General features: G+C 38.2%; 1 protein-coding gene across 1 annotated transcript in view; it reads left to right on the forward strand.

The window, feature by feature from the left end:
• Nucleotides 1-16,580, forward strand: part of DNAAF9 (dynein axonemal assembly factor 9) — a 77,263-nt gene that overhangs the window by 46,184 nt on the left and 14,499 nt on the right. Inside the window, exons 23-29 of the mRNA XM_071753149.1 lie at nt 3,486-3,574; nt 3,810-3,908; nt 4,176-4,293; nt 7,104-7,192; nt 8,607-8,765; nt 13,318-13,443; nt 15,553-15,590. Coding sequence (XP_071609250.1) covers nt 3,486-3,574; nt 3,810-3,908; nt 4,176-4,293; nt 7,104-7,192; nt 8,607-8,765; nt 13,318-13,443; nt 15,553-15,590 — 718 coding nt within the window. The remainder of the gene's footprint in view (nt 1-3,485; nt 3,575-3,809; nt 3,909-4,175; nt 4,294-7,103; nt 7,193-8,606; nt 8,766-13,317; nt 13,444-15,552; nt 15,591-16,580) is intronic.

Below are 16,580 nucleotides of genomic sequence, written 5' to 3' on the forward strand. Positions count from 1 at the left end.
CTCCAAAAGCTTGTTTTCTAGTAGTTGCATTTTAAATGTAGCACTGGTGTATAATTGGCTACAGCAACTGTGTGTGGTGGCAGAGGTTCTATTGTGTTTTTTTTTCTGTGGTTGGACACTTTTGGATCATGATCCTTAGGGAAGTTTTGTTAAAGTCTTTAAGTACCCCATATGGCATTGTATTCTTCTCCAAGCAGATTGGCTTCGTGCATTGTAATGCAGAGGCCTTTCATAAACAAAACTTTATAACAATGGCACTTTTGAGGAAATGAGCCTGGAATTTTTAGGACTTCACAAGAGTTGGAGTATGGCATCATAATTCTGGTTTGGAAAAGACCACCTAGCTCAGTGAGTCCATGCCCCACGAGGAGTATTAATGTTACCATAAAATTTCTCCTCCTTTTATCTGAAGTGTTTAGATTCCACCCACTGCTCCACTGTGTGAGGGGTTGGGAATATGTTGTTTGCTTGGTTTTGAATTTTCAGCCTGTTTTATTTGGTCTATTTTTATATCTGCTTTTGGGTGTGCTTTTTTTCTCTTTTTTTCTCTTTTTTTCTCTTTTTTTCTCTTTTTTTCTCTTTTTTTCTCTTTTTTTCTCTTTTTTTCTCTTTTTTTCTCTCTTTTTTTCTCTTTTTTCTCTTTTTTCTCTTTTTTCTCCTTTTTTCTCCTTTTTTCTCCTTTTTTCTCCTTTTTTCTCCTTTTTTCTCCTTTTTTCTCCTTTTTTCTCCTTTTTTCTCCTTTTTTCTCTTTTTTCTCTTTTTTCTCTTTTTTCTTTTTTCTTTTTTCTCTTTTTTTCTTTTTTCTCTTTTTTTCTCTTTTTTTCTCTTTTTTCTCTTTTTTTCTCTTTTTTTCTCTTTTTTTTCTCTTTTTTTCTTTTTTTTCTCTTTTTTTTCTCCTTTTTTTTCTCTTTTTTCTCTTTTTTTCTTTTTTTTTCTCTTTTTTTTCTCTTTTTTTTCTCTTTTTTTTCTCTTTTTTTTCTCTTTTTTTTCTCTTTTTTTTTCTCTTTTTTTTTTCTCTTTTTTTTTCTCTTTTTTTTTTCTCTTTTTTTTTTCTCTTTTTTTTTTCTCTTTTTTTTTTCTCTTTTTTTTTTCTCTTTTTTTTTTCTCTTTTTTTTTTCTCTTTTTTTCTCTTTTTTTTTTTTTTCCAGCAGACACCCTTGAGGTAGTCAGAAATTTCAGACCTACTCTTTCTGGTTTTTTTGGCTGGATAAAATAAAACCAGACCCTTTTTAGTATCTGCTCCTGAAAAAGTTTTCCTTTTCTCTGATCATCATACTACTTCTCTTTTGGTCTGTTTTTTTTTTTTCTGTTGTTTTTTTTTTGGGTTTTTTTCTGTAGATTTCCAGACTGTGTGTAGTAGCTGAAATGAGGGTATTTGTTGTACAGAGGCTATAGTAGTTCTCTCTCCAGAAAATGTTCAAAGGTACCTTTGGTTTATCTTTAGGGTTTTTTTGCTGCCTTAAATTAATAGATTGCTGTTGGTTTTTTGAGTAACTCCTTCAGATCATTTCTCTTTTGCTACCCACTGATTCTCCAGCTGATTCCAGAAGTCTTTTTTTTTTTTTTTGGTGCTCATTCTTGCTTTTATAGTTACCTTCTGTTTTCCTTTCTATTTCTCCCATACTTAGAGTTAGATCTGTTTTCCTATGAAGCAGCTCAGTGCTGAGTTGACCATTTTCCAACTGAGTTCCCCCAAAATGCTGTTAATTCACTTAAGGTTCTGCCAGATTCATCACAACAGATGTCAGTGGGGCATTCCCTAAGCAATCCTGATGGATGTCCTGCTGCTCCTTTTCCCAGTGCTCCTTTTCCCAGTGCTCTTTATGCTGCTTCTCCTTTGAGATACTTCTGTTGAACAGTTTTATACTGAGTTTCAGTTTCTGCACTTTGGTTCTGCATACCAATTATTTTGCTTCAGCCCCAGTAAACACATCTTTTTGTCCTAAAAATCTGACCTCATGAACAAAAACTCTTCATGAGATCAAGTCTACCTGACTGTCCAAGCCCTGGAAACATGTCATTGGATTTTGGTAGTATTTAACTTCAGGGATTTACTGATTTCCTCCAAAATCTTGCCTAGGCACCAATGTCATAGTCATTCTACAGACTCCTAGTTCCAAAGATGCACTAAAATACAAATAGTAGATTTACTCCTCTCCAAACACATGGCTTGATATCTTGATTACTGGAATGATGTTTGAATTAATCCCATATTATTAGGGAGCAACAATTACAATTATCTGAGTGTGTTAGATTCCTTGTAACTGAGACTTGTGACTTGCAAGCTTGGTTTTGAGCACAAAGAAGTGGGATCTGGTTTGCAGATTTGTGTAGATGGGACTCAGTGCTTTTCAAGTCCTCAGCTGTAATTGGTAGGGGAGGGAAATTTGCTTATGCTTTGGGGGTGTATTGATTCATTTTGGTTTTCTTCATTTTCTATAATGCTCCAGCAGCTCTTTTAAAAAATGTTTGACAAAAAGGACTTATTCCCTTTGAGTTCTGTCTGTCTGACCTGTGTTCATCTCATCCCTACCCCTTTCCCTTCTAAAGAAGACACTTCCAGTCCTTCCATCCCTTGTAGGCATTTTCCTTACTTTTCTTTTATTACATGGTTTGAAGTGGGTTTTTGTTTTTTTTTTGGTAAGGTTGCATGGCTCCTTCCTCACAAGCAGTATTGTTTTACTTTAGTATCAAAAACCTGATTTTATTTTGATGGTTTTTACCTCATTACCCTGCATTTAGGATGCCGGGGTGTTCATGGAAAGCAGTCTCCCCCCTTACTTGTTTTGTCTTGCAGCAAATTATTGTGAAAAATGACAATGGCTGTTGCCTTTACTTATTAAAAGGAGGGAAATACCAAACACTTAAAATGAGTGTGTGATTCATCTGAAGCTGATTTCTAGGTTCAGAGGACCATTCATATTAATGGGACTTGGCGAGAGCAATAGGATGCGAGCCAGAACAGGGTTCCCTGGAGAAATGAAGGGCTCCCTTTGCTTTTGTGAAGGAACAGAGTTGTTCTTCAGTTTCTAGAAATGATTGCTGCAATCTTCCCTCCTGAAAATTATCATACTACTGAGAGGAGACTTATATTCAGTTCCTGTAATGAGACTGTAAATGCTTTGCATACGCTAGAATTAAAAGATAAATATGAACGTTGCCTTTAGTTTGAGCAAATTTTTTTCCTGTTGGTTTTTTTTTTTTTTTTTTTTTTTTTCCAGCTAGGAAAATGGGGGCAAAACTAGACCATTTACTGAAGTTAATTCTGAAATCAGTTCCACTTTAGCCAAAGAGAAGCTCACAAAATGTGATCTGTGGTGACCTCTTCCAGATGTTGAATTCACGCAGCAAAACCAGTGCTGTAAAATCTTTACTGGGTAGATAAAATGTGGGAATGTTTTGAGGTGAACCAAGCCAATTCCTAAAGAAATTAAAAAAAAATTTGGAAAATGATGTCACTCACGTGTGGTTCTGGTTTGTTCCAGGTTTTCTGTTCGTGGCAAAACCAAACAAACTCAGGATTATCTTTAAGGGTTGTCCAGGAAGAATTCCTGTCTGGGGAACAAAAGAGACTGTAAGTTCCTGCCACTTATTCCTCTGGAATTACAGATTAAATGTGTGCTACAATCAGAAAAATCCTGTTGTGTCTTGAAGATGTAGATAATGTTTCAGGAAGGAATTGTTAGGGTCCTAATGCATCACCCACTTTATTTTGTTTTATTTTTGTAGTATTTACTACATAGCCATCTGGTTTAAAGATAAATTTCAAGGTTTCTCCTTTAATCAAATCATTAATTTGCTTCTTTTAGGCATTCCAGAGCTCAGAAGCTATTTAATGCCTTGTCTTTTCCTTCTGGGGAAAGATGCAGGGAGCTGAAAATATCTGCTGCCCTTCCAGAACTGGAGAGGTGAGGAACTATTTTTGATTTCAAGGGATCAGTTTTGTGAGAAATAATACAAAGATATTTTCACATATATAATGGTCATCTAAAAATGGCTTATTTATTAGCTGTCTTTACACTAGATATTTTTATTCTGAGATTCAGTATTTCTTCTCTAGGAAACCTCTGTTTTTACCTTGTTACAATCTTATTTTTGTAATTCCCTGACTATTTATATGAATGAAGCCTTTTGGTCCTGATTGTGAGGAAATAAAACTTCTTTCTCTCTGAAAGGTTTGTGCAACATTTTACTGTCAGCAGCATCAGCCCTGAGCCAGTAATGAGAGCACATCTCCCTGTTTTATTGCAACAATCAGAACTAATTACTGAGAGCAAAGCAGAAAGTGATAAGGTAAGAAAGCAGCCCCAAGACTACTTCCTTGTCCCTTTTATAGAATATTTAGCAAATATTTAGTTCTGCTGCAGGCAATGCAGTGAAGTATTGCTGGATGCTGACCCATGCTCTGCCTCCTTCTCCAGTACCTCCCATTCACACTGAACTTGCCTCCAGTCTTTTTCATGGCATAAATCCCTCTGCCCTGGTTTTCTGATTAGTTTGCTTACATTTTTTTTCATTTAATCAGTCTTTTGGAAGTGATAATGACCCTTCAGCCTGGTAAAACGGAGACAGAAAATGAGGCACACATCTTCAAGGGAATGGTTTTCTCTAATGTCCAGAGTTAGCCCTAAAGGAGTAGTTTGTTGTTGTTGTTTTTTTTTTTGAATTGCTGAATAATTTAACTGAATTATTCTCTGGAACATGAAAGTCCTTTAAAGAGTATGGAGGCAGCACATGATATTTAACATTTGCTGATATTATCTGTAGAACACTCAGTTCTCTATAGGGGCAACAACAATTGTCAGGCTTCAGGTGTGCTTTAAATAACATTTTCAGAGAAAATATTTCCTTGTGATTTTCCAGCTTTTGAAATCTCTAAGCAAGAAAGGCAGAGCAGGAGGAATAGAGGCTTTTTCTGAGCCTTGCAATACCATGGCAGCCTTATTTTCTGGGATCTAGTTCAGAGACTGTACTGATGCTTATGTAGTAATTAATAAACATTTAAAAATCTGTTTTTCAAGTTAGTCTAAGTGGTTTTGTATATTTAAAAATAAGAAAAACCTTTTTGTTTGTATGAAATTCTGTAGAACAGGCAGATAGAGTGCCTCTCATTTTTCTGAGTCCTTTCTCTAGCTCTGTTATCATAAATACTGATTTTCTGTCAGCATCCAGAAGGGATTTTGAGGCTAGGATACAAATAATCTGCAGGTGGCTGTCTTCAAATACCACGTAGAGACTGGGAGAGGTAATTTGTCAGCAGCAGGATGGTAGCAGTGTGATGAGTGACAATTCCTGAAGTTCAGTGCAGCACAGAGTTATTTTAGTTGTGTTTTTTCCCGAGTTTATTTGCTTACTTCTGTTGCCCCCCTCCTTTACAAAGTGTAGAACTCTACCTACACCCTCTGGAGATAATTCTCTGACTTCTTCTCAGTGTTTCTTTGCTATGATCCCTCTCCAAACAGCACAAGAAGTAGACATGATGGAAACAGAAGTGCTTTATAGACAGGCTGGAGAGTTGGGCAGGGAGAAACATGATGAAATTCAACAAGGGGAAGTGGAGAGTTTTGCATTTGGGGAAGAACAACACGATGTCCCAGTATAGGTTGGGGGCTGAGCTGCTGGAGAGCAGTGGAGGTGAAAGAGACCTGGGGGTCCTGGTAGACAAGAGGATGCCCATGAGCCAGCAATGTGCCCTTGTGGCCAAGAAGGCCAATGGCATCCTGGGCTGGCTCAGGAACAGCGTGGCCAGCAGGTCCAGGGAAGGGATTCTGCCCCTGTGCTCAGCCCTGGGGAGGCCACAGCTTGAGTCCTGTGTCCAGTTCTGGGCCCCTCAGCTCAGGAAGGAGATTGAGGTGCTGGAGCAGGTCCAAAGGAGGCAACTGGGCTGGTGAAGGGATCCAGCAGAAATCCTGTGAGGAAGAAGATGCCCATGAGCCAGCAATGTGCCCTTGTGGCCAAGAAGGCCAATGGCATCCTGGGGTGCATTAGAAAGGGTGTGGTTAGTAGGTCAAGAGAGGTTCTCCTCCCCCTCTATTCTGCATTGGTGAGGCCGCACCTGGAGTATTGTGTCCAGTTCTGGGCCCCTCAGTTCAAGAAGGACAGGGAAGTGCTTGAAAGAGTCCAGCGCAGAGCTACTGAGATGATTAAGGGAGTGGAACATCTCCCTTATGAGGAAAGGCTGAGGGAGCTGGGTCTCTTTAGTTTGGAGAAAAGGAGACTGAGGGGTGACCTCATCAATGTTTTCAAATATGTAAGGGGTGAGTGTCAGGGAGATGGAGTTAGGCTTTTCTCAGTGGTGACCAGTGATAGGACAAGGGGTAATGGGTGTAAATTGGAGCATAGGAGGTTCAAGTTGAATATCAGAAAAAATTTTTTTACTGTAAGGGTGACAGAGCCCTGGAACAGGCTGCCCAGGGGGGTTGTGGAGTCTCCTTCACTGGAGACATTCAAAACCCACCTGGACACGTTCCTAGGGGATGTACTCTAGGGGGCCCTGCTCTGGCAGGGGGGGTTGGACTAGATGATCTTTCCAGGTCCCTTCCAACCCCTAGGATTCTATGATTCTATGATTATGCAGAAACTTTGCTATTGCTGTGTTAGAGCTTTTACTCTGCAGCCTCTTCCCTTTCCTACTCAATTTGCTGGAAAAAATTCTGCGTGGAGCTTGCTTGGTTCAGAATCAGAAACTTTGCTCCTTGTTTGATGAGACAGCTTGACATCCACCATCATTTTTAGAACCATTTTGCTGTAATACTCTTGGGAATATTTGAATGTACCCTTGTTCTCCTGGAACAGAACCTGTCTGGTGTCTCTTGCAGTGTTTGACATTTGCATTTATCCTTTCCACTGCAGCCCAGATTGTGATGGAAAGGTTTGGAGGATACTGTTTGCTGGATTTATCATCCTTTCACTGTATTTAGGGGATGAAAAGCAGGAGAAAACATCTCTTTCCCAAATGAAGCATAGCTGAGTAGTGGCAGAAATACAATTACAGTCCCACTGTAATCAGATCTTACCAAGATAAAAGTTTTTTGTGTGTGTAGTTGTTGAAACTCTTCTAATCTTCAAGTTTTCCCCTTTCTAACCTGTTCTCTGTGTTTTAGGTGGTTATCACCATTATAACTGGGCTCCCAGGATGTCGTTGCAGTGACCTCTGCACTTTTCTTGTAGCATTTAACAAGGAGCATGGAAGGTTTGTACCCTTCTGGTTTTACAGTGCAGGGGTTATACTGATCCCCAAAGAACCACTCACCCTGAAGGAAATTAAACTATCAGTATTGCAATTAATTTTAAAATATATAAATGTACATATATTTTATATATATTTATCCTTTTATATATATATATAAATATATACAAATAAATATATATATAAGATATATATATATATATATGAAATATATATATATGTTCATCCCAGTTTCTAATTTGTAAACAAATGTGTTATAAGAATAAATCCAGTAAGCATCATAAAGCATTTTAACAAGTTCTATATAGACTTCAGGGCAGGTGGTATTAATTCAGATAGGTCACTGATCTGTGTTATGTCAGCTAGATTAACCCTTAGCTTTTTGGTATTTAGACCAGAAAAATAGGAAAGGAAATTTCTTATTAAGAATACTCTAGGTGTGACTGTAGATCCTATGAGGTATATCTGGAACTGATGCTACAAAATAATCCTAGAAGGGCCAAATGAATCCTGGAATAAGCAAGTATGAAAGTTGTCAAAACTTGAAGGAAACAGGTGAAGAGCTTCCACTTATTAACTTGTTGTACTAAGTCCAAAATGTATTTTTCTTGGGTAAAAAAAAAAGAGAGATAGAGAGAGACTTATATTAACAATTCTTCCTTGCAGGATTGTTTTTTAATCTGATTTCTATTTTACAATAGCAGGAGATGCACTCTGGACATGGCAAAAAGAGAAATCTGCTGTAGGACTTTGCCATCCTCTGTGCTGCTGTAGCTTCTTAAAATTCAAAGGGAGAAATTCTATTCTTTTCAATCTTACAGCCAAACACCTTTTAAATCTTCAGTAAGATTAAAATCACCTTTTAAAACTTAGCATTTAATTTTAGTAGTGTTTATTTTTTTACTGTTTATTTTTTTATTGCTTTGGAAATCAGTGTCTTGACATTAGCAGCTTGACTCAGAACAGTTTTGTGGCTTTGTTTTGGGGGCAAACAAGTGAGGTGACTTTTCAACGTTTTGGACTGATGCATTTTAACGTTTTTCTGCAAATGCCACATTTTTGCAGTGAAATATTTTCGTGCCCAGAACCTTCAATTGGCTTCCTCCAGTTTTCCTTTACCGTATCCCTAACAAAGCTGAGAATTACTCATCTGATGTGCTCTGGAGGAGCTGTTGAGCATTTTTATGAAACAACAACAACAACAAAACCCCCCAAAACCTTTTGCTACAATAATGCCAAGAACGTGCTTATCCTGGAGCTGTCTGCCAGCCAAGGAAATTCCTCTTTCCCTGTGGTGCCACGCGTGGCATCTGTTGGTTGTCAAAATTTATTTTTGGTCTCTAGGCTCCAAATAAAAAGAAACCAGGACTATTATGTCACAGACCACTAACTTCTCTCTGTGTTTTTTGTTTCTCAGCTGGATGGTTTATCGACAAACCATGGACAGCCCAGAGTGTTTCAGTGCAGCTCCTTTCCAACGTTACCTCTCCAGTGTCCTGGAGGCTCAGCAAAACCCCCACGTCCAGCAATCCTCTTATGCTCAAAAGAACAAGAGGCTCTTGGTGGTCTTGCAAGGGTAAATGTCTGAAAAACTCTTGGAACTTTTGCACAGGGTTTTTTTTTTTTTTGGTTTTCTACCTGATTCTGTGGCATTTATAAATTTTCCCAGCAGCTGATTGTTGTCTTATATGTCAGACATTTCTGTTCATTTTCTGTGTTGCTCCGTGGAAACAATGGTATCCAAAGTCTTCCTGCAGTCAAAAAAAAAGGACAAGACTGCCTTTGGCTCATCTTCCCTTTTCAGGAGATTGACCAGGATTTTTTTTGCTACTTTTGAGAAGTTTTCTTCCCCTTTCCAGTGGTATCTTAGACTGATGCTAAATTCCACTTGACTTATCGGTGCAGCTGCATGGTTTTCTATTTGAGCCTGGTTTTTTTGTTTCTTTTTTTTTTCCTGGGTAGGAGGTACTTGTACTTCAAAGGCTGATGAAACTTCTTCACAAACATACTGAGGTGTCTCCTTCAGCCTTGCTTTTCCAGTGGCAAAGTAAAAAAAACTCATTTTCTGGCTTGAAAGCCATGGATCTAGATGAGGGCAAAGGGATGGAGACAGCCTGAGATGTGCTGCAAGTTACACTCCAGAACTTGTGGATATTTCTGTGTGGATATTTGTGAATGCCACCTGCCATAGCATTATTTTAATATTAATAATTATTTTAATGTTATTTTAATATTTAGAGGGAGCATTGTGTTAGTACACAAATGATTTATTTCTATTTTTTCCCAACAGACTTGGTATTCACTGATAACAAAAACCCATGGAATACATGCACAAGTTTTTACAGAGTACAGAAAAGCAAGTTAAATGAGTTCTTGCCTGCTTTTCCTCTATCATTTTCTCCAAAATTTTGCTAAAATGTTGAAATTGTTTTGATGCAAATCAGGGGTGGAGCACCACCTTATTCTTTCAGCAGAATATCTGTTGTCCTTAGGGCACGAGGTGACTGAGGGCATTTTGGTAAACTTTATTTTAAATTGATTCAGAATAAAAATTAAATTTAGGAAGCATATGCTATGGCATAAAGAGTAATAATTATCTCTCTGAAGTGCTTACCTTCAACTTTTGAAAGACCAGTGAGTGCTGGGGAGTCTTTCATAAATAAATACATCGTTTCTATAATTAAATGGTCCATTCAGTTGGCAATATTTTTTTCTTCAAATAGAATCATAGAATCATAGAATCATAGAATCCTAGGGGTTGGAAGGGACCTGGAAAGATCATCTAGTCCAACCCCCCCTGCCAGAGCAGGGCCCCCTAGAGTACATCGCCTAGGAACGTGTCCAGGTGGGTTTTGAATGTCTCCAGTGAAGGAGACTCCACAACCCCCCTGGGCAGCCTGTTCCAGGGCTCCGTCACCCTTACAGTAAAAAAATTTTTTCTGATATTCAACTTGAACCTCCTATGCTCCAATTTACACCCATTACCCCTTGTCCTATCACTGGTCACCATAGAGAAAAGCCTAACTCCATCTCCCTGACACTCACCCCTTACATATTTGAAAACATTGATGAGGTCACCCCTCAGTCTCCTTTTCTCCAAACTAAAGAGACCCAGCTCCCTCAGCCTTTCCTCATAAGGGAGATGTTCCACTCCCTTAATCATCTCAGTAGCTCTGCGCTGGACTCTTTCAAGCACTTCCCTGTCCTTCTTGAACTGAGGGGCCCAGAACTGGACACAATACTCCAGGTGTGGCCTCACCAGTGCAGAATAGAGGGGGAGGAGAACCTCTCTTGACCTACTAACCACCCCCTTTCTAATGCACCCCAGGATGCCATTGGCCTTCTTGGCCACAAGGGCACATTGCTGGCTCATGGGCATCTTCTTCCTCACAGGACTTGTGCTGGATCCCTTCCCAGCCTCCTTGCTCTTCTCTGGACCTGCTCCAGCACCTCAATCTCCTTCCTGAGCTGAGGGGCCCAGAACTGGACACAGGACTCAAGCTGTGGCCTCCCCAGGGCTGAGCACAGGGGCAGAATCCCTTCCCTGGACCTGCTGGCCACGCTGTTCCTGAGCCAGCCCAGGATGCCATTGGCCTTCTTGGCCACAAGGGCACATTGCTGGCTCATGGGCATCTTCTTGTCTACCAGGACCCCCAGGTCTCTTTCACCTCCACTGCTCTCCAGCAGCTCAGCCCCCAACCTATACTGGGACATCGTGTTGTTCTTCCCCAAATGCAAAACTCTACACTTCCCCTTGTTGAATTCCATCATGTTCCTCCCTGCCCAACTCTCCAGCCTGTCTAAGTCTCTCTGAATGGCAGCACAGCCTTCTGGTGTGTCAGCCACTCCTCCCAGCTTAGTGTCATCAGCAAACTTGCTGAGGGTACATTCTATGCCCTCATCCAAGTTGTTGATGAAGATATTGAACAACACTGGTTCCAGTACCGACCCCTGAGGGACTCCACTGGTCACACACCTCCAACCAGATTCTGCCCCAGTGACTCTTACTGAATTTTTTAAACAGAGAACGACTGCACTAGAGAAGAATCAAGCTTTGCTTTTTTCCCTAAGTATTTAATTCCTTTTTGTGCACAGATGCTTCCTTTGTCTGTGCATTTCTGGTAGCCCTTGCTTTGATTCAGCAGCATTAGCTCCAAAAACTGTGATGCAAACTTTCAAAGTCCCAACTGTGATGAAAGATCTGAAGAAAGAGAAGCAGTGAGACGTGTGTGTGAGCTGGGGCAGTTTTTGCTCACCATTTCTTCTCTGGTGTGAGTCTCAAGTTGAGAATGAAGGGCTCAGAAAAATTCTGACCCCTTGCTGTCAGAAATAGACCTTTTCATTCCAGACAACAGGAGAGATGGAAGTCAAACTGATGAAGAGGTTTTGAATGGGTGCCAGGATTTTGTGGGGGAACAGTGAAGATGGAGCTGTCTGTGTCTGACATTTCCATCTGATGGGTGGCACTTTGTCAAGCATCAGCTGCAGAATGTTTGCCCTCTCTTTTCTGAGTCAGAAGCAGGTAACATAAGGTATCTTCAGGGAGGTACTGACATAATTCTAAAAAGCTTTTCTTTTCTCTTTTCTCTTTTTTCTTTTTTCTTTTTTCTTTTTTCTTCTTTTTTCTTTTTTCTTTTTTCTTTTTTCTTTTTTCTTTTTTCTTTTTTCTTTTTTCTTTTTTCTTTTTTCTTTTTTCTTTTTTCTTTTTTCTTTTTTCTTTTTTCTTTTTTCTTTTTTCTTTTTTCTTTTTTCTTTTTTCTTTTTTCTTTTTTCTTTTTTCTTTTTTCTTTTTTCTTTTTTCTTTTTTCTTTTTTCTTTTTTCTTTTTTTCTTCTTTCTTTTTTCTTCTTTCTTCTTTCTTTTTTCTTTTTTCTTTTTTCTTTTTTCTTCTTTTTTCTTTTTTCTTTTTTCTTTTTTCTTTTTTCTTTTTTCTTTTTTCTTTTTTCTTTTTTCTTTTTTCTTTTTTCTTTTTTCTTTTTTCTTTTTTCTTTTTTCTTCTTTTTTCTTTTTTCTTCTTTTTTCTTTTTTCCTTTTTCTTCTTTTTTCTTTTTTCTTTTTTCTTTTTTCTTTTTTCTTTTTCCTTTTTTCCTTTTTTCCTTTTTTCCTTTTTTCCTTTTTTCCTTTTTTCCTTTTTTCCTTTTTTCCTTTTTTCCTTTTTCCTTTTTCCTTTTTTCCTTTTTCCTTTTTCCTTTTTCCTTTTTCCTTTCTCCTTTTTCCTTTCTCCTTTCTCCTTTCTCCTTTCTCCTTTCTCCTTTCTCCTTTCTCCTTTCTCCTTTCTCCTTTCTCCTTTCTCCTTTCTCCTTTCTCCTTTCTCCTTTCTCCTTTCTCCTTTCTCCTTTCTCCTTTCTCCTTTCTCCTTTCTCCTTTCTCCTTTCTCCTTTCTCCTTTCTCCTTTCTCCTTTCTCCTTTTTTTTTTTTTTTTCACGTTAATTTCAGATTATTGTAATTTTTTTTCTTCAAGTCGGGGGGGTTTAGAATCCAGTGATGTACAAAATAACTGATACTGGCTTCAGGAATGGCTAATTCTAAGTTTTCCATTCTTTCTGGGTAGTTCTGTGTTGGTACAGACAGTTCTAAAGTAGCAGAAGTTCTCTAAATAATCCATCACCTTTATAACTGACAGTAAAGCTCTGCAAGAAATTGTAACTGGCTGAGAAATCAACATCTCCAATAAAAACTCAGGTTCACTTCAACTTTGCTATTGTAAAGGAGTATAATGCAGCATTGTGTGGAGTGCTGATAAAAAAAATTGGAAGTGTTAGTTCCAGAAGAATGCTTAAATTGGAATGCCTGATAAAAGTCAGAGGAGTTAGATTATTTTCTTTACTTGAATCAAACTTTGTGCTTAAGATGCTTTACCTAAAATGCTTGTATTTGTTATGCTTTTTGTGCTTCCAGAAAGCTTTTCAGTTCTTCAGGGCAAAGCTTATACTGCTTTTTTTCTGTAGCTGTAAATAATTTATTGCCAATGTTACTTGCACTCTGGTGATGTCAAGGCTTGAGCAGCTTTGTAAGAATTTTGGTTGCCTTTTGTAGGGATCCAACTTTCTTGCCAGCAATTGATTTACTAGATGTTGAAATATGTCATTCTGTTTCTCTGAAACTCTATTTCCTTTTGTTTTCTTGCAGGTATACTGATGTTATTGATGTTGTACAGGCTCTGCAGACTCATCCTGACCCAGATGTCAAGTCTTCTTTCATCATTGGAGCAGTTAATACTTGTGTGGAGCCCCTGAGTTGCTATATGGAACACAGGTATGCTTGAAAATTTTTTTGTTTGTATGAAAATAGAGGTGTAAGTTTATGATATCTCTTTATAATTAGAGCTCTGTGGTGGTTCAATGCTATTGAGCTGTCTTAAAAGTCATCAAGCTGCTAGGTGATTAATTTTGGTTGAACCTTGAAGTGCTAAGGGCTGTTTGGTTTCTAATGATGATGCTTGGTGTATATAATTATATGGAATACTGATAAAAGTTGAGCTTGTGGAAGTATAAACAAATACTTAATGCTTAAATATATAAGTACATATATATATTATCTATATATAAGTATATATATCTAAATAAAATGCTTAAATACATATACTCTGGCCCAGGACCTTGTAAAATCTGGACAGTGAGCTGTCTTTTTTTTCTGCTTCTTTAATCATTCCTTTTCTTACCAACTTTTTATAAGCATAACTCAAAATTGAGACGTGCATCTCAGGTGGGGTTATTGATTGTGCCACTGCTTTTGGGTGTTAAAGAAAGACCTTAGGGGTTTTAAATACAGAACTTATGGGAAGGAAGCCCAGAGTTAGTTGAAGAGAATGACAAAGCACGGAAGCAAAAGCACTGCAAGTATTAAAATCTGATATCCTGGGTTACAGCAGAGGCAGGGTGGGGAGGAAACAGCAGCAAAGCCAAGTTGCTGACATTTTAAAATACTGTGGTATGGTTGCTGTTTCATAGTATGTGTGAGTGCTCCACACCTCACCAAACATGGAGCTGTTTGTGATAATAAATTATGATAATAAAATTTTGCAATTACGCTTTGCAGCTGATTTGATTAAAAAAAAAGTTAAAGCAGCTCCAACTTTCAGAGTTCGTGGCACTGCTCTTTGTGATAAAATTGCATCATAGCTTAGAGGTGAACTGCCCAATCATTCCTTAAAATTCCCAGCTATTTTTAAAACCCCAACAAGCTTCTTGTGCTTTGCAGTAGTCAGTAAGTAGATGTTACCTTCCTGCTGCTTCTTGTCTCCATGACAAAGCTTGTCAATAAATAATAAAGACTCCATAAAATATTGGTGAGCAGATGGTGGAGTGCTGCTTCAACTTGTCTTTCCTGTACTTAGGGAAAGAACAAGTTGCATTCCTACTTGTTTTGTTGGGTTTTTTTTTTTAAACTTACCATGTTCCTGGTCATGGTACTGAGCAGTATTTATAGCAGCAGTTGCCTGCAGTCCTTTGCTAACATTGTTTGGCTCCTGAACTGCAGGAGCAATTGAAGGAAGAGGCTTAGCCTCTGCTCTGGACTATTTGTGTCTCTCTTTGAAGTTTCTCCTGATAAGAACTTACCAAGAAGCCATGCACTGCCACTGAAAAAATCTTTTAGTGGAGAATTGTTGGCAGTTTCCCTGTGTGAATCGAGAAGAGTGATTTTTTTAATTTTTATTATTATTATTATTTTTAATAATTTTTTAAATTATTATTTTTATTTTTTTAATGTCTGACTTGAAAGTTTTGCTGTTAGGAAATTCAAAACCATTTCTTGTCTTTGAAAGCTGAGTACTGTAGAGATGCAGCTCTCAGGTTGAAGGTCTGCCCTGTATTGAAGCCATGGCAGGGGAGAGGTAGTTGGAGGGCAAGAATTAAAGTAGTGTCTCTGGAGCTTTTGTGGACAGGATAAAGCTCACAAAAATAATTGTAGCTTGTCCAACACAATGGCAGAAATTGGTACAGGTTGTACAGAAGCATTATGTTCATGCAGTCTTTCCATGAAGACCTCACCATGTTTTGGGGGCCCAGATTTTTAGGGAAAGCCTCAAATTCTGGTTGCTTAAATGGGGATTAAAGTAATCTTGAAGCCTTTCTGATTTCCTAGAATACAGAATAGATTGTGTAGTGGGCATTAGCTCTTACATCCCTTAAAGTACTAAAATAAACTACAAAACTAATTTTGGGGGAAGAACTGACAGACAGACCCTAGAGGAATGTTCCAGTTACATGGACTGAGAAAAGGAAGCATTAAATGGTTTGAAGAGTAAGACTCCAGCTGAGGGTGTCTAAATAAATGTAGATGCTTTATTAAATAATATCCATTCTTGATACACAAACCTCTGATTTTTTTTTTTTTTTTTTTGATTTTTTTTTTTTTTTTTAGGCTTCTGTTTCCCAAGTTTTTGGACCAGTGTTCACAAGGTATGTGCCACTTTTCTTGACTTTGGGTTACACAGAACAAGTAGTTGAGTCACCAAATAAATACACTGCAAATGCTTGTAGGAAAAGGATCAGGATGGAGACCTTGGGTCAGAACCATCAGTGTAGAACAGGCAATGTCTCTGCCTACATTTTTAAACACCAGTGGTGCCTTCTAAAGATGTGAGACCAGGTAGGATGGTGCATTCTGGTTACCCTCATCTGTAGGATGAGCTTCCTAAAACCATGAGTTGAACTGCTTATCTTTGACTGTTGTAATTGTTGTTGTTAATCTAGGAGAAAAATGGATTAGATTTGGCTTATTTCCTCTTTTGGGGAAGCATGAGGAAATGGACCTCTCCCCTCTTCTATTTTTGAAAGGGAAAGATCATTTAATTACCTCATTTTCCTCTTCTTAAGGCAGTGTGGAGGATCCTGGCAGGGTTCATGTGACAGAGCAGCAGACAAAAAAAATCTCAATTGCAAAAGAACTGTTTCTTACCTGTATATTCCCTTTTATATCCTGACTCTGAAATACATCATCCTCCTTGTCAGATTTGGAATTCAGAGCAGCTGTTGGTGTAAATGGCTATCAAATCAAATAAATTATTTAAGTTCCAAGAGCAGAAGTAACTTCAGCTACAGCATCCTTACAGTGATGTTTAAGAGTTCTCTGGTAAGACCAGTACATGGGATATGTGTTTATATAAAAACAGATCATTTCAGTCAGATAATCTTTATTTTTCAGCTTTTTATCAGTCAGATAATCTTATTTTTAGGCAGGCTATAAGCTCTGCCTGAACTTGGGTAGAGAAGTGACAGCTGAGATTATAATTTTTAAGTCACGATTGGACTTAAAATTGGAATTACTGCACTGTGACTTTCTGCTCTTACCCTGCTCTCTTCCCAGGTGAACTGCAGCAATGTAGGAGGTTTTTTTGTGTTTGTAATGACTTAAAAGCAGTTGTCAAAAGGATGCTGCACTTTTCTTGG

Source organism: Heliangelus exortis, chromosome 10 (genome assembly GCF_036169615.1).
Source record: "Heliangelus exortis chromosome 10, bHelExo1.hap1, whole genome shotgun sequence".
Classification (NCBI taxonomy): Eukaryota; Metazoa; Chordata; class Aves; order Apodiformes; family Trochilidae; genus Heliangelus; species Heliangelus exortis.